The sequence below is a fragment of the Chroicocephalus ridibundus genome, chromosome 1, assembly GCF_963924245.1.
Source record: "Chroicocephalus ridibundus chromosome 1, bChrRid1.1, whole genome shotgun sequence".
Lineage (NCBI taxonomy): Eukaryota > Metazoa > Chordata > Aves > Charadriiformes > Laridae > Chroicocephalus > Chroicocephalus ridibundus.
In genome coordinates this window covers 112,791,278-112,816,713 of record NC_086284.1, presented here as the reverse complement: position 1 = coordinate 112,816,713, position 25,436 = coordinate 112,791,278, and the positions used below count along the sequence as shown (strand labels likewise).

Here is a 25,436-nt window from a genome sequence, read left to right as displayed (position 1 = left end):
TGGGGGCGATTCTCCGATTGTCTCCCACGAGGTTTTGCAAAAGGCATTTTGGGTGGGTTGTTTTTTTTTTTTTTTCAGCAGAGGCCAACGTGCGGCTGTTCACTGACGTTCCGGCGGGCAGGCGCCCTCACGCCTATCCGCAAAGCGCAGCTGGGAGGTTTTCACCGACGCCCCTCCGTCCCTCACCCACCCACGGCGGTGGAACCAACCTGAGAGGCTGCCACTCCTTTCGGAGCTGTTGTGGGAGCTGGTGGTGCTGAAATCCTGTGACTGGTTGTGTGGCAATCTATTAGCCAATCCCTCAGCCACGCGGTAGTCAGGGATGTAAAGCAAGGCTAAGGGTTAAAGGGCAAAGGTCACAGTGGCATCGTGTGATTAGTCGACGGCACAAGCACATGCGACGCATGCAGTTAGCAAGTCAACGGCAGACGTGGTGGGGCGGCAAGTGGTAAAGTAGTCTTTTTTAAATGGATACCTCTCCTAGCCTAATGGAAGGCAGATGGCTTGGTGATTAGCACAGGACAACGAGGATTAAAAGCACAGAACAATATATTTTGTGACTGTGTGAGGTTCAGCACGCATGCAAGGTCTGTAAGCGTTAGTTACCGTAAATATGAACAGCGACTCACGTACTAAAAAGATTTTTCTAATTCATGCACAGATGATACGGTATAAAGCCAAGGGCTCCAGAAAATAAGAGCTGTAATTACCATTGTTGCCTTTGCCTTGATCTGGAAGAGAGTAACCGAATCCCATCAGGTCATTTTTTTGCTGAATTGAGCTTTTCCATTGAGGATCAGGTAAGTCGACAGCCAACTCATGGATGCTGTTGGAATGCAGTATCTGGGTGGTGGCATATGGCGTGGCTTGCGTTATTTGGCTGGAACTGTTGTAACTAGTCTTCGTGGTGAAGTCAATGCTGCTGTAAATGGCTCCATCAGAAAGCATAGTAGCAGTTTTATCTCCTTGCCCTGGCACTGGTGGCAGCACATCTGTGGTGAACACAGGGGAATGAAACAAATCATTGATGCACAGGAAGCCTGAAAGTATCAAGGTTTAAGATGAAAAATAAATGTGTCATTTTGCACGTTTGCATTTCAGCTGAGACAGGTCCATGAGCCAATGAAGGGAAGATGATGTACAACCATCGCCAAGCTATCAGCTTCTGTGACAGGCCTACCACTTGTCCTTCACGTCTCACTGCCTAAAACCATCTTTTTTTTTCCCATACCTTCAACTGTGAAAGCGCAGTTTGGAATATTTCTGTACTGAAGAATGTTTTCAATTGTTCACTCTATGTCAGAACCAATGAAACTGTCTGGGCTTCAGGGAAATGATGAAAGGAGTGAAACTACAAATCGCACAGGAAACTTTCCCAGCAAATATGTAGCAAAATTCTTAAATGGATGCCAAAGCTCTCAAAGTAGTTTTTTAAGGGCATCACCTTGACTTCCTTGAAGTTTTACACATTAGCTTATCAGGTTTTCTTTTTGACATTAGCTAGTATATTTCTTCTTTTCAAAAAAAACCCACCCAAAACCAAACCACCAAAAAACTTGACAAAACCAAGTTGCTCCTGATAGGTGAAAGAAAATCTGTTATTCTGAAGGGATTTAAGTGATCAGTCTCTTAAAATGGCAAAGCAGTGTTGATAATGGAGAACAACTTGTTCAAATACTCCAGTACGTTTACCTGAAAAACAGTACAGCATATTTAACTAAATGTCTGTTGACTTCTCTACATCTTCTGAATCCTATCGCACATTGCAATTTGTACCTTTAATCAGTTAGATTGGCAATCTCTCTCCTTACTAAACATTGCAGTGACCTTTGCTGGTGGAATACTAGATTTAGAAGCTGAGACTACTGAAGTGTGAAGAATCTAATGATGACTGGCATGATGTCCCAAGGAGAACCACAGCTTAGCAGATAACCCTCTTCCTGCTCTCTCAGAGGTCAATATATCAAATGGTACTATTTTTATAATTTATTTCAACTCTGAAAAGTTGAATCCATTCTGAAATCTACTTGTTACAAAAATGCATCATTTATATGCCATTTCTTTATATAGCCAGATGGCAAATATGTATTCCAACTGTTAGACCATACTTGAGATAATGCACACTCCTATAGTGAGGATGTTCAGATCCCATTCTAGATATCGCAGACATTTTTATATACCTTAAGCCCCAAAGAGAAAAGATGATTCTTGCACCTAGACAAGGGTTTAGGCTCAGTTCCAGACTCAGACATGGGCTTTGTGCAACCTCAGGGAATACAGTTGTTCTCTCGCTGTCTCAAGACATTTCCAGCAATGAGATATGATACCATGGCCTCCTCCCCACTGGTGGGTTTGGGTTTTTTGTTTGTTTGTTTGGTGTGGTTTTGTTGTTGTTTTGTTGTTTTTTTTTTCCTGGGATGAACATTTAGAGCACAGAACTATTTTCTACTGCATTCATGTGTGCAACAGTGAACATTTTAATATGGACCCTAATAACATCTGCAGTCTCAGGGCAACAACATAATATTAACAATAAATATGGCAATAACAAGGACTCAGTAGAGAGACTGCAGAAACAGAGATTAAATCTGGGTCTATCAGTATGATCTGTTTTTGCAGACAACAAGAGGGAAATGGGCACAATCAAGTATTTAAAATGCCTTAATTGTATTAACTTACATCTGCAGATAAATTGTAAGTGTAAAAAAATTATAATTGATGCAAACTAAAGGTCATATTTCAAAATCAGGCTATTACTATCTATCTGCACATATCTAATGTGCTTTCTAAGGGCATTACACAATCATAAAAGCATCTATGTGCAAATATAGTATGAGATATGAGAGATGAGTGGAGTCCTATCTTTTCTGCATTTCATTCACAGTAAGAAGATTTTTCCTTTCCACAATTGGTTTCATCAACATATAAGTGATTGAAGTTCAGTAAATAAATTCCATTGTTGATGTATAAAATGAAGTAAGTCCAGCTCAACCTGTCTGTGTGGGATTTGCAGACTCATGGAAGTAAAAACGACGAAAATGCTCACCTCTCAAGTACTCAGACGTACATCTATCTTTTAGAACACGTTTCTGGCAACTGAAGAGGTATCATCTCTATACAGTCATTTTAACATGGAGAACTATACATTTGCACACACTTAAAAGGAGAGTTGCACAGCTTCCCACCAGCCAAGAATTTTCAGTCATTATTACTAATAAGCTGAGGGTCTCCAGACATTCTTGGAATTTTCAGTTCAACCACAGATTACTTTTTTGACCTCAATGAGATGTATACACTAAGCACTCAAAGAGCTATTAAAGTGCCATTTTACAAACTGCCATAATCACCTAGTAAAAATCAAGTGTGATTTTCCCACCAAGTTGTCATAGCAAAAAAACCTCACACTGCACACTTCAGACCAAAGATGAACACACATTTCCCACTGGAAAATTTCCCAAAAACTCTCCAAAATCTAACTTGTTTTGTACTCTTGAGAAAAATGAAATAGTGCTCAAGTACTTCCTGAGGGAGACTGCTGCCTTGTGAGACGCAGTACCATTCTGTGGCCTTACGTGACTCCAAACTTAACCTGTGCTTCCCCCTTACAACCTTGTTCTCAAATGCCTATCTAGGACACAATGTGGATTTCACTCTTAAAGACAATGTTAGAACTGCCTGCCTCAGCTTCTGAGTGTCCAGAGTGAATGATTGCCACCTTACAGTTTTCAAAATTCTTACAGACCTCTTATGCTATCAGAGACCTTTTAACTAGTAAAAGAGGCCGAAATACTATCTATACAGTTAATTCATGTTAAAAGACATCTGACTTCTAATCCGTCTTTAATGCAGAAGCAACAAAACTCAACTGCTGAATCAGATACGGATAAGTGTTCCCAAAACAGCCAGAATAAAAGTGTGAGCTCAACTGTAAAGATCATGGGTGGAATTTAGCTGCTGAAATTCCAAGTATGACTGTTGCATCTCTTGGACAAATTTGGACCCACACCTCATCCACATTGAAGCCAAAAGCTTTAAGACTTGCTTACTATTTCAGTTGTATAGAGCCAAATGCTAAAAGAAAATGGTAATTTTTCTGTATTATGTGAACTTATGGAAAGAGGGAAAAGTACTGAAGAGTTTTAGTTTCAAGATATTCACAACAAAGAAGCTGGCAGATATTCCACTGCCTTCTAAATATTATCAGAAATTTTGCTTACTTTACAATATATTTGTAAAGTAAGCACTTTACAACTTTTTCATATGTAAAAAAACCCTAGAATGTCTTGTAATTTGAAGTCGCAGTAGTCAAACCACAGGCAAGAAGTTTTGCACTGTTATAACTGATACGAGGGATGGAAGTGCATTCTGGTACAGTTCAAAATGGAATTCTTTTCACATTTATCAGTTTGATAGTTTTATAGATTTTTTGCGTTTTAATGTATTTTTGATACATAAAGTCATCTTGATTTTTATTTACTTATTTATGTCTTAAAAATATTAAATATTTATGGACTCATTTATGTTAGGAAGTCTTGTTCTGAACACCACTATGCAGAACTAGCCGTGTTACAACATCACAGAAACCAAAGAAGTAACAGAGATATGTGAATATTACTATGATTTTTAAAAATCCCAGTCATGCATCTTGAAATTCCCATTTGAATAAAATACTTGAAAGAAAATAACCCCTCTAAAGATTCATCACCATAATTATAAATCATTACCTCACGTCCCCAAAGGGCCTTCCTCAATTCAAGATGGAAATAAAACACTAATAAAATCTAAATAGTTCCCTTTTACGTAGCCTTTGCTCCACTAAGAGGGAAAGCTTCTGAAGACCTTTGAGGCCTTCTTCATGGATTATGGTTGAGATTGAGAGCAGCCCCTCAGCAGGAAGGGGACGGGTAAGGGGACAGCAACAATGTTATTCTGTCCTGCTGCCTAAGGAGCATCCTTCCTGTATCCCCTGAGTTCTTCTCTGCTCTTATGGACATCCTCTGTCTTTGTCTACATTGCCCTGCACAGCAGATTGCTCACCTCCACACAAAAGGGAATGAGTTTGAGCAACAAACATATTTCTCTTGAGATGATAAGCAGACCCCGTCTCACCACTGTGGGGTAAATTACAAACTAGACCTACATTTTAAAGATGTAGAAAGAGGCAAAGCAAAATGAACATTTTAAAGTCAATTTTAAATGAAATCTTGAGTCAAACATAGAAAGAACTATAACAATAAAAAATATTACACAATGTTTATCATAGATGTTAACTAACAGAAGCCTGTGTATACTATGTGGTGACTCGCTAAAATGAAACCTACCTCCACGACCGAAATTGCCAAGATCGTTGGGTCCACTCGTGCTGTTGTTTACTGGCAGACTTGTCGCAGGCCAAGAGTCTGCAAGCCAAGGATAACTGGGGTCACTTGCATTCAATAGACCTGGTCGACTGAAGCAGAATAAGAAAAAAAGATATACATATATATTTTTTTTTACAAAATTAAAATATCTGTGAGGCAAGTAGTGATTGAAGAGACCATATCACTCTTCTCCTAACACCGTAGGTAACAAACAGTTTAGGAGACTTTAATTTATTTCAAATTAAAATTGTGTAGCCTTTGATGATTTAAAGACCTTGAGCAGTTAATTAAGGATATACACAAATCAACTCTGTCAGTAGAAGTGGGACTAGGCATCCGTTGTGATTCTGCCAGAATCCAAATGAACTCCGTTGTCTGTGTGAAACAGGGGTTAGGCAGCACCATCGTGGGATCCTACACCAGGGCTGCATGATAAATTACTACCTCAAGGGAGCCATCACTCAAACTGATTGCTCCATATCAGCCATTTCCAGGACTTTGGGCTACTATTTCTTCCTTCCCTTGCATCCCAAATGCATGCCTGTCGTCTACAGGCTGGTAACTCTTTCTTTAAGCACCCTTGGATGGTTTAGAGGCAAACAGGTTTGAGTAGGATTAATGGAAAGTCCACAGCTATCTTTATCTGCCACTACTGCATGGCTTTTATATCCCTCTAATTCCCGGCTTTGAGAGCAGTATTAAACAGCGAGTATGCTGAAAGAGAAGGTACACTCAGGTCATAACGCACCGTGCCTCTCTCACCCCAGGACAAACAGTCAGAAATTTAGCAAGGCAGGTGGATTGTTTGTATTTGTATTTAACAGGAAAAACAAATCATTTCCTGCAGACGCCTCCTTTCCCCAAACGAAAACAAAAAACCATCCACAGTTCTGCAGCTTTTCTAGGTTATTAATGCACTCATGAAGTTGGAGCAACATCTCCGATCATTGTACGTTATAGACCCCTGCCTGGTACAATCCCTAAGAGAAACATCGGTTTCTATGGAAACGGCAATAAGAAGACCTAGCCGCTTTCTTGCCACATCTACTCGCTCTCATTAGGCCTAATCTCTTTTTGCTAAAATATTGATTAAACGGGAGATTGGAAGTTATTACCAGGGCCTAATTACAATCTCCATATTGGCAAAGGGAAAATAGATGAGGATATATGGGCCCGTTATCAGCTTTTATCAATTTCAATTGAGTAGCCAAAGTTGTGGAATCCAGTCCTATCAATCTACAGCCTATTCATCATCCATGAATCATTTATTTTGTGATCGATTAAGTGTAATTGTTCACTCACAGCAATTTAGGGGGAGCCAATAAGGAGTCTTAAACAACAGCAACTTCATTTGCTAATGTCTAATTAATGCAATAAACATCCCGGTAACAAATGAACACATTCTTTGTGATATTTACTACTCATTTCTTCCAGGGCATCTGGGAGATATGAAACATCTGGGCTTGATTCCTCCAAAGTGCACAACAGATAGGTCATTAAACCTTGTGGTAAGCTACTTAACTCCTCCTAGCATTGTCAATCTTCCAAATGATCGGTTATTAGCCAAGTGCATCACCTATAGCATTTTTCAGATCCCTCATTTTAAAAATAAACAGGATGGAAAGACCTTTATACAAAGAAACATACCTTCCATTGCTCATTAGTCCTCCATCTCCTCTTTGGAAAGTGACTGTGTTTTGGTTGGAAAAACAAAACAAACAAACAAACACACACACACACGCACACACATATAAGACAGGGAAAAATCAATTAGTAATAATTAAAAGTAACAATTCAAACTGCTCAGTGTCTGACGTCAGAGGCCTCTTGGCATCATCACATAACAAAGTACAGAAAATATGAGAAAAGGATCAAACGCATTAGGGTTACAATTTGTTTAGGATTTCACCGCACCTTATTGACTAACACCAATTTGCGCTGTAGCTTGCAAGGCCAACCAGCTGCCTGGGTAAAACCACAGGCCCCTTCATATGACTTTGCATTGCAAGACTGTGCCATGTGATGAAATTGTTTTCTTGGCATGCTTTTGCTTCAGTACATAATGACATTGCACCAGTGAGTTAATAACATCATGTCGTAATGCAGTAATATAATGTCACCACATAAATATGCCGTTTCCCAGGACAAATACAAAGAGGTGGCAGCTCTATTGGAGCTGAAGGGGTGAAAAAAAGCATACAGCTGCACTGTTTCCCTTAAAAGTACAGTATAAGAACCAGCACCCACGCATAAATGCATACACGCCAGTATCGCCGGGAAGAACAAGTGTTTCCAGTCTTGCCATGGAAGACGCCAAGGATACATTCAGAGGGAGACTATTGTTTTTGTGGCTCCATTCATGGGTGTTTGACAAAAACCAGACTATCCCTTATCTTTCTTATTAACAGGATTACAATTCAGGGCAATACAGGTAAACCCACATTGCTGGTGAGATGCTAATTGACAACATTTGATGCTTGTTTTTGAAGCACTCCAAATCTTTTGAATCAAGGCCAACAAACTACTCTGGTTCTCAGTGGCAATATCCCATTATTTATTGTCAGGCACAGATAAGGCAGACTATTAAATTATATCAATGTTCTGGACACCTGACTCCTTACAGGCCCCTGACAAGATGAGGGTTCGAATTTCAGAGAGGAAAGGAAGAGTCTGTGGCCAGTTTAATTTAAAATAGGTCTTGGTTTGGAAATATTATTTACCTTTGCAAGACAGACATTCCCATCATTAAATTATAGCTGCCAGAGTATTTGCAAGATTTTCCAAGTATTAGTCCAAACTACACTAATTCAAGGTTAGGCTTTCTACTATATACCATTCTAATCAGACAAAATTACTACACCCAATAGAAATGCTGCAATCATTAAAAAAATTAGCAATTACATAAATCCACTGGGAAAATACTTCTGATACTGTCTAGAACCCTTGTCACTTTATTAACTCCTAGGATAATTTTACAGTCTACATTCAGCAAAGGGAACAAAACTGGCCCCTCTGGAAGCCCTGTGGTAGAGTGCTTAGGTAGGGTGATTAATTACCCTTCACTGCAGAACAGACTAATATCAATATCAGAAAATCACTGCAGTCATATGTCACATCAAAATGGTTAATAGCTGAATTTTGAAAGGATGTAATCAAACCAATTAATGAAAAGAAAATCAAAATGCAAGTATGGGAAGTATTAAATAAAAGTCTGCTTTGAAAAACAAGACATGGTAAAACATTGCAGCTAATTAATTTTAGAGTCGATGCTACTTTCACGTTGTTTCTAACAGGCTGTCAAATGACTGTATCACTCATTGCTTAAAAGTGACTAATCTGAAGTGCTGTGGATATCACGTGTGAATATGCAAAGAGGCGGGTACTGCCTGGCTGTGTTTCAAAGTACGTTGGTCAAAAATACATTAGATGCTGTTTCCTGTCTCCTCCTCCTCTTCAAATGTAACACTCCGTTTTCCCATCTTTCTGCATTTGTCAAAGCGACAAGAAATAAGGAAAATGAGAAACAAAGATGCACTCAGTAGCAACCCTTATAAATAAAGTTTACAGATTTAAGGGAATTCCACTAAAACATATTTTCTGAAAACTTCTAGGGATTAATGCTCTTGTTTAGACTATCGTCTACCAGAAATAATTTTAAAGTGATATTGTCACCACTTCTATAGCACATAAAGGTGTGTGAGATTTTAACCGTGCATGTCATATGGAAAAAAAATAAAAATCAATATTTGTGGTCTTCAAAATATTTATATCCCTTGTGTATCTTTATAAAGCAAAGCTAAAATGGGGGAGCTAGTAGGAGATTGCAGCAATGTTTGCCAGAGACATTGTATTTTCCATGTAGTGAGGTATGGAGAAAACTCCATGTGAGAAGAGAGAAACATATCAAGAAGACGTGACGTCGAAACCTCTTCACTAGAGCCATAATTGCTGCAGATTGGCTGTGGCATATAAGCTTGTTGCAAGATAGAGTTATCAAAGCATTTACTCTTTTTTCTTCTATCTTATGGTATCCTAGTGGTAGTAACTGTTTCCTGTTTTTTTCCTACATTAAATAATCGTATACCGTCCCAATATAAAGAGTTTTTAGAAGAAAGGTTCGGCCTAGTGTATTAAAAAAAGAATTTTCCTTGAAGTGACATTGTTTTTCCTGGGGAAGGCCGTGCCTGGCTTATGTGATGTGTACGGAACTGGGAGGGAATACAGGTTTTCGTTTACCCTCCACCCTGGATACCAATGCAGAAAATAAACAAGAAAGTATTTTAGTTACTATCCTTGGTGGAAAAGGATCTGGAATATCAACTAAGCTAGTCAAAATTCCTCTTGAAGTGTGGACATGTCATCAGGATGTCACAGGAAAAAAATCATATTCCTGATGCCATCCATAAATGGGCTACCTGAGGCTGGATAGAGAAGGTGCCTTTCTTTTAGCATCAATATTGTGAAAGGAAAGACAGCTAACCACAGAAGACATGGTCAGGCTGCCAACACAAGCACCATGTTTATCATTCCTGCTGTACGTTTTGTCAGCATTTTTGCCTGCAGTCTGATTTCTGCAATTACAAAACAAGTCTAAACGACTGAATAGGAGCATACTTAATGCAATGCAGGCTTGTAGATGTCACTGTAAAAATAAAACACACAGACAGCTGGCTTTATTCATCCTGTCTCCACTTCAAAAAGAAGCAGAGCAATTTCAAGGGGCAATGTAAGAGGAGGAAGGGAAGGATGTCCCTATCACTGACCCACCCATCTCCCTTGCTTTTTATCACCGAGGAAGCAAAAAAGCTCTTTCAGCACTCTTTGCATCTGATATATGTTCTTAGAAAGGCTGAAGACCTGCAGGGATGAGATTGGTTTTCAAAAGAAGATGAAAAAATAACCTCTGCATAGAGAGATAGTGAAGGAATCCCCACCAGTTTACACTTCAAGGACTGTGAAAATGCAGAAATATAATCCAAAGTGCATTTTAAATGGATAAATATTTAAGGAAATTATATTGTATATATTTGTATGCAGAACAGCATACGTTAAGGAGCTTTTCACATGCTTTTCATTAAATATATAAGGAGGTACCCAAACCATTTACTAATATTATCTGACAAGGTTAAACTTAATCTCCATGCCTGCTAGAATTGGAAAAATAGGAATGTATAGTACGTTGACATTCTGAGGCAAGAAAGCTTTAGAAAGCTTTAGAAAGCTTTCTGCATGCCTATCTCTAGTAGGCCACATTTTCCTACCGCAAATGAAAACTTTAATGTTGCCAGCCAAGTCTCATTCCTTTTTCTGATAAGCTGTTCCTCAAATATGAATGTAGATTAATCCCCTTTTAATAAGCATTAACTCTGAACAGATAATCAGCATATAAAAATTCCATCAAATCTTCTGTCTACCTTTGGATGATTCTGTCAAATAATTTATCCTCATTTAGCAGTTTCAGGAGTTGCACATAAAATGTGCAGGATTCTGTAATTCTCTATCTATTTTTAATTTGGTTTTGTTTACTCAGTTTCATGAAATCTTTAATCCCAAGGAGCACTAGTCACTAAATAAGCTTACCTACTCATAAGTGAAAATACATATTTACTTTCTTTGCATGACCGATGGCCTAGACACTTGAAAACACCTGAGTATTCAAGTGAGTGGGTACTGGCACAACACAACAAGTTTGAGGGCACAGGAAAGATAAGCAGATAAAAGAAATTGCTCTTATTTCTACAAATGGATTCCATGCCTTTGTTGTATGAATCCTTATACCAAAATGTGAAGAGAGAATTGCAACTTCCAGTACAAAATAAATAAATTCTGTTCTGTCACTGTAATACAGAGGAAACAATTCATCTATTATACGAGAGGTGGTCAGATATCTCCTTTGTGCTATCTATCTTTTCTTGTATCATATAGAAACCCACAGTGCATGTTTATAGCCAGGCAATCTGAGTAAAGGGTAACCGTAAAAACAAAAAAAACCACAGTGCAGCAGTACTTTAGCTTTTACGGAAACTCACAAAATTCAGCCCAATACATCCTTTACGTCACAGAGCAGATGACTGAAAAGGGGCAACATTTCTATTTATTGACTCTGTGCCAGATTTGCTTTTGCTGATAGTCCCAAAAACATATACTTCTTGTACAGGTGCAGATGATGACACTACTACTTACCAGTAACAATCTAACAAACATAGTCAAAAATCGTATGTTTTGTAGTACTGATATTACTGAAAATCAATGCCTGGTGAGTCATGATAGGGGAAAGGGAAGGGGAAGAATAGTGATGTACAGAATTGTGGCTCAGTAACTACTAGAGTCAGTTCAATGGAAAATAAGTAAAAAGATTTAGCTATGATTTTCAATGTCACTTTGTTTGTGACCAACTGAGGAATTTATCAGTGCGCGTGAAAATGTTCACAAAGACAGAACACTTAATGAATTTAACTCAATCAATTATTCTTCTCTGGTACAAATCTTTACCAATTGTGTGACATTTGCTGTTTGCTCTTCTCCTACACAGAGTGTTACAGTAGTTTAGTCACACAGCTGAAATTATACCTCTTAGGAGCCTAATAACAGAACACAAATAACAAAGTGCCAGTGAATGACCCATAATCTGAAAATGACCCGAAAGAACATTTTGAGCAAGTAATTATATAACTGCAGAATCCAAACTTTTAAAGAACTATTTTTAGTGTTTCAAGTTCTACACATATGCCAGTACCACTGAAGGAAAACAAACAAAAAACCCATTCACATCAGAAATAACTGAAAAAATAGGGTTTTGTTTTATGTCTGAAATTGAGTAAGTGTATGAATGTTCCACTAATACATTCAATTCTCTTTATTACACAGTCAAATCTGCACATTCTGCAACTTTCTGAAAGAAGAATTTAAAGCAGATTGAACAAAAAGTGTGCACCTTCTAAAATCAGTATGTTAGGATAAATTCACCTTTAGTAAAGCTTTATTGACAGATGTCTGATGCGATTCTGAAAGCTACATACCACTGTCTAAATATTTAGATCTGAAACCAAACTGTTTATGAATCTCAACTTTGAAGGGAACAACATACCCATACCTCCACAAGCACAGATATGTTTGTCTAAGTGATATTACCAATGGCCAATTCAAATACTAGAGAACTAAATATGTTTTTAGGGAACTCTGAGTATAAAGACAAAAAGCATGGACTATGTTCTTTCATAAGAACAACTTTTTTTTTTTATATTAATGATTTTTTTTTTTTGATTGACTACTGGATGACTTAGGTTCTCAGTACCTCCAGAAACAATTATAGGACAGGAAACAGAACTATGTGCACTTATAGTTCTATAAAGTCCATGAAATGTCAAAACTATTTTTAAAAAAGCAAATTTTTGGCAGTGCCTCTGACATGAGCTGGCAATGTGAGCTTGCAGCCCAGAAAGCCAACCATATCCTGGGCTGCATCAAAAGAAGCGTGGCCAGCAGGTTGAGGGAGATGATTCTGCCCCTTTTCTCTGCTCTGGTGAAACCTCATTTGGAATACTGTGTCCAGCTCTGGAGCCCTCAGCACAAGAAAGACATGGACCTGTTGGAGCAGGTCCAGAGGAGGGCCACAAAGATGATCAGAGGGATGGAGCACCTCTCCTGTGAGGACAGGCTGAGAGAGTTAGGGTTGTTCAGCCTGGAGAAGAGAAGGCTCCGAAGAGACCTTATAGTGGCCTTTTGAGCCTATTGTGTCTCAGCAATTCCTGAGCCCCCAGAGATTCTCCACGAGGACACTTCTCTCTCACAGTGTTACAGGGCCCTGGGGTAGACATCACCACTTTCACTCATCTGCCTCAACAGCCACCTGCTCTTTCCTGCTAAGCTAAACACTGTCATGGTTTAACCTCAGCTAGCAACTGGGACCACTCAGCCATTCACTCACTCCCCTACCCCCAACCAGCATAGGGAGAAGAGGGAGAAAAATGAAAAAAAAATTAAAGAAGCCCACATAAGTTGAGATAAGGACACTTTAATAGAATAGTAACAAAAGAGAAAATAATAATGGCAAAAGCATACACAAAAAGAGTCATGTAATACAACTGCTCACCACCCATTGACTGATTGCGCAGCCTGTCCTGAGCAGTGATCATGGATTCCCGCCCCCCGGCCAACCCCCATTTATACACTACGCATGATGTCTATAGTATGGAATACGCCTTTGGCCAGCTTGTCCTGTCTATGCTTCCTCTCAGCTTCTACGTGAAACTGAAAAAGTCCTTGACTTAATATAAGCATTACTTAGCAACAGCTAAAACAATATGTTTTATCAACATTATTCTCATACTAAATCCAAAGCGCAGCAGCTACTAGGAAGAAAATTAACTCTATCCCAGCTGAAACCAGGACAACACTCAAGCTGTGGCTGAAGATAAGCAAGACCGAGAAAGCAGCTAGCTGAGCATGAGGACCAGCAGTGCAGTAGGAAGACTGGCCTGTATCACACGGATGGCAGAGGGGACAAAAGAAGAGACAGCTTTGGTAAGTGCAACTGAGGGGCCAACCTACACGCAAAAACTTCACAGACTTCTGATGGAAAATGTTTTATCAGCCTTTTACACTGTAACGCTGAGGTATAATTATCTTTGAGTTTTTGATTCTTGAGCTTAGGTATGAGAGCAGAAGCTAATTATTTGTATTAATTATTAATATTAATCATATACTCTATTTTTCATGGCTATCCATATGTCGACTAAGCTGTTTGCAACCTGCTGTTTCAGCCACACTTCGTTTATTCTTCACATATCTTTAATCACACTTACAATAATGGTCTACCGTATGCTATATTTATTAAAGACGTGAAAACTAGGACATCAGCTGTGAATTGGGTAGGCAGAAAAAAAGCCAATGCTTCAATTTCAAAAACATTGTAAAGCCAACGCATGCATAAGTTAATCACTAGATCACTTGAAGATCTGAACGCCTCACAGTAAGGGCAGCATATATGCAACTAACAGCTAAAGTCGAAGAAAGTTCCATTTCTCCAGTTAGATCTTCAAAAATGTTCAAGATACTTTTTTTTAGCTTTAAAATAAAAATTCGGTTATATATGACTAATGCTTGTTTATGTTAAGTTAGTACAAGCATCTTGTCCTGCAAATTACCTTCAAAACTGCATTATTTTGAGGAGCTAGATGAGTAAGTACTATGCAGAATTATAATGACAGAGACATTAATGCTGGTGGATTTTATGTTCCCCTGGAATCACTAGGACAACGAATGCTACATTTTTATCACAGATAGGCAGTAGAAGTATTTCTCCTTGTATTTGGTTTTAATTCTGCGTATCTCACATGTTCATAAACACTTAGATAGCTAATGTTTGCAATGATGTGTTGGTGAGGTAAGAGACAGACTAATGGACAGTACCTGCAGGGGTGAAGGTGAAGGACTGAACTGCAAAACAAGAAAGCAAACACATTGTGAGTTACACACCCTGATAACAAGCGTTAATTGCAGGGCACGAGTTTCTTCTGGAATTTACCCACTTGTGGTTGAATAGCATAAGCAGGACATAACAGTTGAGCTTAAAGCACTAACCAGCCAGCAGCCAACGAGAAATGATGGTTGGAAAGGTGAGCAGTGAATTTTGACAGTCACATTTGAAGACCTTCTGTGTGGACATGCTGTTATCCAAATTGCAAACATTCGGATGAATTTTGAAGCATGATCTGTTATGAACTTTCTTTGCTGAAAGCATACATTATTTCATAATTCTGATGATGGGAATTCTGTGTCATGATACAATGTTCACATCACACTTAGATGCAGCAAACATCATGAGAAAGAATGAGTTGCAGGAGACACACTGTTTATAATGACTGTTAATTATTTACAGCTATGCACATTAAGGTATAAAAGACTTTGCTCTTAATCTCCCCCCTGCAACATGCCAACTCACATACAGGGCTAAAACTGCTATTAAAAAAAAAAAAAAAAAAGAATAGTCTTATCTTGTGGCCAAATTTTATGTATAGGATTGTTTCCTAAGAGGAATAACAGTACAGCTGTCTTTTAATATAAAAAATCTTGGGATCTAGACTGATATTTCATATAAACACACGTGTAGGTGTGTGTGATATATATTAGTTTCACAATCAACACTATTCCACTCTCAGAGAGTAAAAGTCATTGCTGTTAAAGGAAAGAAAAAACCATATTGGCAAAAAGCATAACTTATGAATGATATAGACCACGTGGTGATGCAAAGTGAGGTTTCGCAGAAACCAAGTCAGTCCAAGAGCCACTGAAAGTGTCTCTCCTCCCTCTGCTTCCACTGCTCATCCGATTTCTTCTTGGGCTGCCCTGCTGCACTAAGCCAGTGGCAAAGTAATCCAGCAGGAAGGATTGAAAAACAACAGAGAATAGTTTCCTTCTGGTTTAACGAGCCCAGTTGGGACACTGAGGAGTCTGATGATGGCCAACACCAAGGTGAGGTGATTGTTTGGCTGTGAGCAGGGAATGAATGTTGGGTTTTGGCTAGTTGTTAGAGATCCTCAGCCACTTAGGGAACCTGTGTCCTTGGGTTCACATGTGATAACTTGTAAATAGAAGAGTACTAGTGTAACCTTAGTGTCATATAACTTCAACATTAAATATGCTGTCTCCTCAACTGTGCAAATCTTGCTTAAAAAGGAAATGTTTTCTTTTTTAAAATGTTAATAAACACTATAAGACAACCTACGCCAATATTTGAAGAAGAGCTTTTTTGTGTAAATTAGGCTTCAGAGTGACCCATTTTATGGTAATCCACCTGACTTCCTAAAAATCCATAAGAATCTTGAAGCACAGAGTAATACACAAAACAAACAGGTTGGGGGAGGAAAAAAAAAATATTTTCATTTGGCAAATGTATTTATTTTTCCAAATGTAGTTTTCAGAAACTAATTTGTAACTGGAGCAACACATTTGATGCAACAGGGATCACACTGTGAGGGCATTCCAAGGTGTTTTACCTCCAAGACAAAACTTTTTATGGCTTCTATCATTGGTAAATTTTGACCACATTTCTCTAATACATCACCTTCTTCTCCTCCAGCTATAGGTATGGAGTCACTGATTAAGTACCTCCGTTCATTTCCCACGCACATGGCTTCAAAGTCATGGAAATGCACGGCAATGAAGGAGAAGACCAAATGCTCTTTCTAACATTCCTTGTAAGAGTCTAGTCTAATTCACGCTTGAGCACATAAATGGGGCTGGACTACTAACAGAGTGCCTTCTGAGCAAGGAGCAAGAGGTACAAATAGTCCTCTTTGTACTTTTTTATGCTAGATGTGCTGGAGATGCAAAAATAAAGACTGTCTTATGATAATGATGAAATGTGGTACTGAGCAATGCATTTAAAGCTTCTCATACACCAGCATTTTCACAGCATACATTTAAAACAAGCATACAAAATTCACCCAGACCACCTTGGCTGTAAGTTCAACGTGTTTTTTAAGCAGGTTTAACAGCACCTGTTCTCTTCATGATAGAACCTGATGAGATGGTAATACATAGTTACTGTTCTTACCAGCATAATTGCTGAGCCCCTTCCTCTTCTTTCTGCGCCAGTACAGCCAGATGCTGAAACCCATCAGAATTACCCAACATGCACCACCGATGCCAGCTATAAAGGCAGGCTGTTTGACAACATCAGTGATTTGCTCAGTTATGCTGTTGTTATTTTCAGTGATGACAACTTCGTTACGACCTCCTGCACAAAAGAAATTCGACAGAACGTTGTTATTATGGACTCTGTAATACAAACAGGAACCAACTACTGCAAATGAAAATTAAAAAAAAAGCCAGGAACGCATCTCAAAAGAATTATCCACAGTAGGAGAGCTTTAATGAGTACCAATGCACACCTGAAAACCAATGTTTCTAGGAAGTAAATCCTAAAATCCATTGTGATTTTGCAAACACATATTTGAAAAGATAGTTCTATAGCACTCTCCCAAGTAATCTAAGAGATGGCAGTCCAGAGCCTTTTTTTGTTAACAACATACACGTTTGTTGGCTTGTTTTTACATAATTATAGACAAAATGATGAGAAAATGGATCATAGGAAACCAATAAAAAAAATAAAAAAACCCCAAGCAATCAAGAAATAGCTTTTTCCACACAAGAATCCAAATACAAAATATGTTACAACCTCAAACGACAGTTTCTTCTCTCATTGTTGACAGCATGCCAAAAATTCTCACTTAACTCATTTGTTTTCGCAGCATGCTGGTGTTTCCAAATGTAAAATAAAAAATAAAATATATGTATTTTCAACTTGGGCAAAGATGCATTTTTCCAACAATTATTTCACGGGGAAAACAATCCATACAAATCCTAAGTGCATGAGCTTTGACACAAAGTAGAATATCACGCAGTAAGCTCTAAACAATCACAGCAACAGATGCTATTTTTTTCACCTAGAATAGGCATGAAAAATTCTTAACATCAACCTGTAAGAAATAATTACAAGGTGGAATACCAATTAAAGTGACATGCATCAAAAATTATTTTATAGGATCTTAAATAGGGTATATTACATTAGAAGACTGTAAATTTCAGTAGATGCTCCCATTGCTTTTTTTCCCCTCTTTCTCTAAAAGGAAACTTTTCTAAAAGGAAAAGCTTGGTGTCTGGCTTGAAAACAAATGATCATAAAAAATGTGAATAGAATTTCAGGAAATGCTACAGCATATTGTTGTAGGGCCAGCACTTCTCTACTTCAAACCTTCCCTTGTCAAAATTGGTTAGTTTTAACATTGGGAAATGTGGAACACATTTTTCTGCAAAAAATATGCATATTGATTATATGTGCATTGGATATAAACTGCCCACATCTGCAGTTTTAAAATTGGTGAAAGAATTATCCATTATTTCCGGTAAAAGCATTTATATAGCTCAACCCTTGAAATGTTTATGCAGTATTACTAGATGCTTGTATGCATGCTGAAGAGCTGCAAGAGTAGCTACTCTGCTGAGACAAAAAAGATGCAAATAGTATGATTCTCAAGTATGAGGGTCTATCGCACACACGTAAAAGTAGTAGAATATGGCAATAAAACACTGCAATGGTCATTCAGAGGAAATTATTAAAAGTACTGTATCATTATGCCTTGCTGTGAAAACGTACGTATTCCTCTTCTACAATTCAGCAACGATTAAATTTACCGCTCACTTCTTTGAGCAGAACAGCCCCTGTGTCAGCACACTGGCTTCAGCCTAAGGCAAACAAACAAATCCTTGGCTTAAGCAGATGCGAGAAGCCTGACGCTTCCAGTTTTATTTCCACGGACACCTCTTTGCAGGAGACACAGAGTTTACACCAGTCGAGTTGTGGATGAGGATCCCTCCCGGAGGACTGGTTGGGCTGAGGGTGCCTTTCCTGCCCAGGCTGCCCCCCTGCCCCGGGGACCGGCACTGCCCCAGCCAAGATGCAGCTTCAGGCCCTAAGTTGTGTTCAGAGCTGGGCTGAGTCGCTCGGGAAGAAATGCGATGCACTGCATTACATTGCTATCACACTGTTAATGATCTCAGTGATTTTATTAAGCTTTGTCTCTTTCAGCACCATGTCAATATTTAGTAATGATGACCGTCTGCTTTTGCAAACAGACTGCTGAAACCCTGCTAGAGCTTGGCTTGCTTTCAGTAGTTCTGTGCAAGAAACAAAACAGGCTTCCCACACACAAAATAGGTCCCACAGAAGGATGCTGACAGACTACGCCGGCTAATGTATAACGAGGCAGTACACCAGTACTGGTATCATGCCCCAGTCTATACTGGCCACGCTGGTCAGCTTTACTAGCATCAGGGGCTGGTAGCTGCAGCTATCCTTTCCTATGTTGTCTTGCCGCTGCCAAAGGCCCGGTGGTTACTGATGCAGTAAATGAGAATAAAACTCAGTGAACACCTGTAACAAGAAAAAGAAGGGAGGCAGCGGTGTTTCCTTCAGCGGATTTTCCCCTTTTTTTCTGCCCATGGAGCCAATCCGTAGGTGCACCCCAGTGCTGCAAGAGGAAGTGCTGAGACTAAAACTAATAGAAAGAGGCACTCTATGGCATGCCCTTCCAGGCACACAATTGATTTGCTAGTAGAAATCAGCATGGGAGCTGATGTTGCTCTAATTGCCATTAACTTTCAGTTAATTTCTGTGCCCTTTGGAGGAGAGGTAAAAGCAGTGGGACAGTGAGGAAACAGGTAATGTCAGCGCTGCTGCGGAGGCAGCCGTGCTGCCATGGAGAAAAGCAGGCAGGGAAGCGCTTCAGAGACACCGGCTTTGGGAGTGGACACGGCTGGACTCAAGAAAAGAACAACTGCTTCCCGCTAAAGCCTCCAGAAAGTCTGAAGATCCCGTTTTATTCTCTAAGGTCAGAAACGAGTCTTTTGAGAATGGACGATGTACGAGCAAACTTCAGAGAGCCTGGGGAGAGCTTTCAGTGGACTTTACGCTCTCCCCCTCTTTTCTAGGGGAAGGGGCAATCTGTCTCCAAATTACTTTCTAAAGTTTGCAGTCTGGCTGTTTGCTCATACCCCTCAGTGCCTAGCAATTACAAGTGCAAAAGCAATAATTCATTTACTTTTCAAAATAATGTATGCTTTGTGAATTCAATGAACAAAAATTAAATGGATACAGATGAACGTTACTCACCGACGTTTGATAAAATTAATATAATCATTGCGATTTGGGGAAACGGCATGCATTTTGTATTTCTTTCTATAATATTTAAGCAGAAGTAATAAATATGTCATCTAAGGTACCAGTGTACTATTTCATATACTGCAGGTGTTTCTGTAACAATGCTGTCAGTTCAACTAATTAGAACATAGACAAGGGAAGTGTGCGACCTGTAACGCTCCATTGTTCCTGAAGACAAAAACATAATGAAATATAATGTCTTCCTCCCATTGGAGAGTAATGAAGAACAAAACTAATTTGTCGGACCAAAAATTAATTAGACACATCAGATTCGATTGTACCTATTACTGTGAAAGTTTGCAGCTGTTCCTCATATTATTATGCCAATGATGGAACCTAAGAGTGAACAGCCTAACTGATGAAGAGAAATAATAGTTATACCATTAACCAACATTGCCGTGATCTCCAATTTTATTTCTGGTTTGACAAGTGAAATTTTTTAGCATATCAAAAGTGATCGTAAAATTTTTTTTCTTGATTCTCTTTGAGTCTTCTGTAATTTTTTTCATTGTCCTGCTTGAAGTATAGGGACAGGATTCCTGTTACAGTGACACCATTTCTAACTAAAGAAATAATATACTTCCTATTGCTCCATATTCTCCTGGTTTTACTTTCCAGATTGTAACAGATCTGTTATCTAGAATTCGTCTGGGAAGTCAGTAGTCGATTATCTACCATAAGAATCAGTTCTTTTCAGGAAAAAACAACTTAGAAGAACATGCCCTATACTTAAGAACAACATCTTCTTTCTATTTATACTCTGGACTCTGTATTTCATGACAATGAAAGTCGCACTGTTTAGCAACACAGCTTAACTATTCTGCACCACTGACCTGCTCTCTCCATAATTCAGCATTTCTACAACTGTTCATTCTGTTTGCAAGCTGTTAAATAGTATAGCTAATCAGTAGGCCATATAGGAATCCATTATAATGCAATCATTCCATAATGTTTTCCCATTCATGATGATATTTTGAGGTTTAGTCATTAGCTCATTTTTAATCCATGTAATTATTTTTTTAAAGTTTACCTAAAAATTTAATTTTCTTATTATATGTTCTTGATTCTCAGTCAAATATCAAGTGGCACCAACTCAGATCGTCCAGAAACAGTATCCCTTAAACACTGTCATCTTTAATAAAGCAAATTTATAGTCTGAGAAATAACTGCCAGCAGTTGATAAGCAATACAAAAATGGGACCAAAAGAAAATGGAGAAACAGATTCATACAAGTAATAACCACATGCAGCTTTGGGCTCCCAAAAGGGAAAACAGAAATGACTGCAGAAACACAACCCAAACACAAAAGTCCCTCCTTTACTTTTCATGCAAAGGACTCTTAAATTTGCAAAGATACCACTTGTTGAAGCGGATATTCTGGGATCATTTAAGGAACAAATAAATATCACTTCAGTGATATTTATCACTAAAGTGTAAGTTTAACAATGCAAAATTTAGTCTCTAAATGCCAAACAGCTTTTTTCTTTCTTTTGTACTTTAAAGTACTTTTTGTACTTCATTTGCATCCTAACGTCCTTTCCTCCTTCTTGCAACAATACAGATCTCTCTATATTTGACTCTTAATTATACTAGTTATTTTTCATAAGGAAAAAGTCAGGATGAAGGACTGTACCCGGATGTGGGGCTCAGCATTCTGGGACTCATCCAGCAAAGCATTTTGGTGCAAGTTTAACTCACAACACATAAGTGACACAAGGCTACTCACATGCTTAAAGCGCAACACACTTAAATGCTTTGCTGGGACGAGCCCAGTGTGTTTAGTGCCTGGCTAGACGGACTCCTTAGTGAAATATGAAAAAGAAGTACTGCTCAAAGCGAATGCAATGGCAGACTAGTCTCACAACATCAGTCATTTACACAGAGGTCCAAAATTCAGGCCTATTAGATGACAGGCTTCTTGCATTTTCAAAAATCAATTTCTTGCTTTCAGTTCTAGAAATTTTTTTTCCGCTTTTTCTTTGGTGTTTCTGTGGCTGCCTTTTTCTAAAACCATTGCTGCCTTCACCTCCAGCCTTATATTTCCTTCTCCGGTGACAATATATTCAAAGTTGACGTACCCCTATTTCTGTTTTGATGCATAAGGAACCTGAATATCATTAAACATTTAAGCAATGCTTAGGGGACAGCCTTTTCTGAAGGTCTACACATAACAGAATAGTCCATGTTTGGGACATTGTGCTGACAACATTTTCTAGAAAGAAAATATTTAATAACAACAAAAGACCGACAAACAAAGAAAAGTTCATTTAAGTAATAACTAAATTGGATCATACAGATAAAAGCAATAAAATTCCTGTATTACGCACTCAAAAAAGGTACTGCTTGGCACAGCTCAATTCAGTTTTGCTAAATATGGCTGCTTCTCCTATTCTTACCTTTCCCATATTGTTCCTGCCTTTATATTTTATACTTGAGAAGAATTTTGGAAGAAAGAAGAAAGAAGATCTGTGTTTCCCTCAGGTCAGCATGGAAACCACTAATAAGAAACAGTCATTTCAGAGGCAGGGATGACAATACTACCTTTGCTATTCGGACTAAAGGTCTCTGACATAGGAAGTTCATCTGCTTGGGATACCTGAGAAACACTGACTTCAAATGTTCAGAAAACCAACTGTAAATAGTGCCTTAGGCACCAACAGTATGAGTAAGGCAATATTACAGTCATCTGAACGGGAGGAAAAGGGAGCTCGAGCTGTTAGTTCCATAAATCCGTCAACCTGCAGAAGTGGTAAATTAATTTTAAAAATATATTAAATCAGTTTCACTAGATTATCTGCGTTTTCTCATATGTCTCAGGAACATATTTCCCTTCATTGGCTGCGAGAACTCCGCACAAAGAGAAAACACAACGTCAGCAGGCAGTGGGATGTTAAAAGCTAAACTAGCTCTATTCAAATCTCGTCTTTTGCTCCGTGGATTTTTATGCTTCCAGAAGTGATTTATGAAAGCATCTCTGAAAGCCAAAACAGGCAAAACAAAACAACAAAACAGACAATCACTTACCAATTATTATGGGTTGTGGCTCACTTTTTACTCCCACACCTGCACTGGTGCTTGCAGCAACTTCCACGCGGTACTGAATACCTGGATACAGGCCACCTATTACTACAGACCGAATGGCTGCATCTACTGTTTTGTTGATATGAAATCGAGTCTCATTACCTAGGCACCAGATCTGGGACAAAAGTTGATGTGTTAAAAAAATATGAAATTCTTCATACTCATAAACAATCGTGCATAGATAGGACATATCAAGGTATTGCATGAAAATCACTTATTTTGGACTTCTTAACAATGTTACTGTCCAGGAGTAGCTAGAATTGGGATGATTTAGTTTAGTAAAAGATCCCAGACTAGCACAGGATCAAGCCAGTTGCAAAGCCTCTTGCAAATACCTCTCTGGACCCCAGCTCTCCATGGAGCGCAAATTCTGTGGTTATACTTCTTAGAAGCACAGACCAGAACCATCCAAGTGAAAAAGAGGCATTATACATTAATTGAAATCTTATTTAGTAATATGATTAACACCAAACCTTTAGTAAAAAAAAAAAACAGATTTTTTTCATTCTTAATTTCCCACTGAATAGCAAAAGGACACCAAATGATACAAGCACAGGTTGAAACACTTCTTAAAGTACTAAAGAATTAATTTTGAAAATTCTTTTCAACTTCCTTTCACTGCTCAACAGAGATATATGAAATTTCTGAAATGGAGTAAGTACAAGCTCACTTTTTACTGCTGCTTTTGTGATTACTTACATTGTTCAGGAATCCAGATATCAGTTCCTGACTCAATTACTCTCTAATTAAACAGAAAAAAACACTCTATAATCTCAACTTGCATTTTGTGATGAGAATGGTCTATGATTTCAGAGTGCTATGTCTCTCTCTTGCATTTTTGCATAGGCTTTTCCCAAGAAGTTTCAAAACTAAGACCATTTAGGGATTCTTCTTTGATTAATGTTATCTGCATATACTGCTTCTGTATTATTAAAGAAAGCATTTACTACCACTCAAGAAAATCAATGCATTAAGATATCACATGTACGCTACATAATTATAATAGCAGAAGAAAGCACTATTGGTGGAGCCACCATCAGCAACCAACTGATCTGTCTAAGCAACAGTAATGCTCTTTCTCCCCTTATTTTTGAGCCTGCTCAGTGTTTTATCACACCTTATATTTCTCCTGTGAAAAATCGAGGAAGATTTGGAGAGCAAGAGAAACCTTTGTTCTCCTAAGCTCAAGTAGATCTTATTTGCAGGCCAGAAAGCATTAGGGTGAGAAACTACTGCATTCATTCTTTCACTCTGTGTCTGTTGCGGTCTGAGGTTACAGCAGCTATGAGATGCCACTAATTAAAGGCATTTAATTCATAAATGAATTTACAGGTGCTTTGATGCCTGAAGTGGAATCAACAGATCTACATTCAATTTGTTAGAAAATGTACTGTGAAACCTCAGCAGTCATTTTATACTCCAGGAAGTATTAGACTCTGCACTTCAGTCACTGTAGCCAGCTCACTAATCAGGGAGCCACCTAATCTAACACAGAAGGGATGTAATAGGTAACGACTCCAGCTGTTTTTATTGTTTATGTAATAAACAGCCTAGAGGTCTGAGCACTCACCTGGAACATGGCTTTTATTAACCATCATCCCACTTTGTTTGTTTCATACCTACGTATTTTGTGGTTTAGGAGTGTGCTTTACCTATTTTCCTATAAGCCCTTGATGGTTAATGTTGACTTACACTGGAGTCAGTATCAAGATTAATTAAGCCAAAAGATAATTAGTAATTGATATGAAAATGAGATCAATAAAATACTGGGATTAATAAATCTTGGTATTGACTAAAAGCAAAACAAAAGAAGTGCTAGGCTAAACAAATATTATAAGCATTTACTGCATCCTTCTGACCAAGTGATAAGCTGGAAGAGGATGAATCATCAGTTGATTTAAAAGTCAAGCACTTTCTCCCTTCCCAATTTTGTGTTCCCTCAAGATAGAACAGGGGAAAAAACCCAACATCTTTTTGTGTGAAATAAGCTGTATCCACCACTTCCACCCTTTGTGGGACTGTCAAGAAAGCTGCCCTTCTCTATTTCAATTAAAAATTTCACACTAGGTATACAAACCAGCCACAGCAAAGTTATTTAACAAACAGTGTGTTCCACGGTCACAAGCCTGTGACAATGCTGAACCTTGCCTGATCGCTTTCTCCATAGTCCTCCACCCCAATAACACACTGCACTTCTTCTGTGTTGTGAAAATATACTTGTGCAAAAGTGAGCTTAGAGGGGAATTTACAACAAAATTTAAGATGATTTATGT

At 38.4% G+C, this 25,436-nt stretch overlaps 1 protein-coding gene across 15 annotated transcripts in view; it reads right to left on the bottom strand.

Annotated features, from left to right (window-relative positions):
• Positions 1-25,436, bottom strand: part of ROBO2 (roundabout guidance receptor 2) — a 471,920-nt gene that overhangs the window by 44,436 nt on the left and 402,048 nt on the right. For 9 of the 15 annotated variants that reach the window (XM_063347562.1, XM_063347578.1, XM_063347615.1 and 6 more), the window contains 6 exons: positions 23,107-23,278; positions 16,918-17,100; positions 7,008-7,050; positions 5,322-5,449; positions 711-992; positions 210-335 (listed from right to left, as the gene is read on the bottom strand). In XM_063347562.1, coding sequence (XP_063203632.1) covers positions 210-335; positions 711-992; positions 5,322-5,449; positions 7,008-7,050; positions 16,918-17,100; positions 23,107-23,278 — 934 coding nt within the window. The remainder of the gene's footprint in view (positions 1-209; positions 336-710; positions 993-5,321; positions 5,450-7,007; positions 7,051-16,917; positions 17,101-23,106; positions 23,279-25,436) is intronic. The other 6 variants (XM_063347587.1, XM_063347654.1, XM_063347625.1 and 3 more) reach the window with 1 other exon arrangement.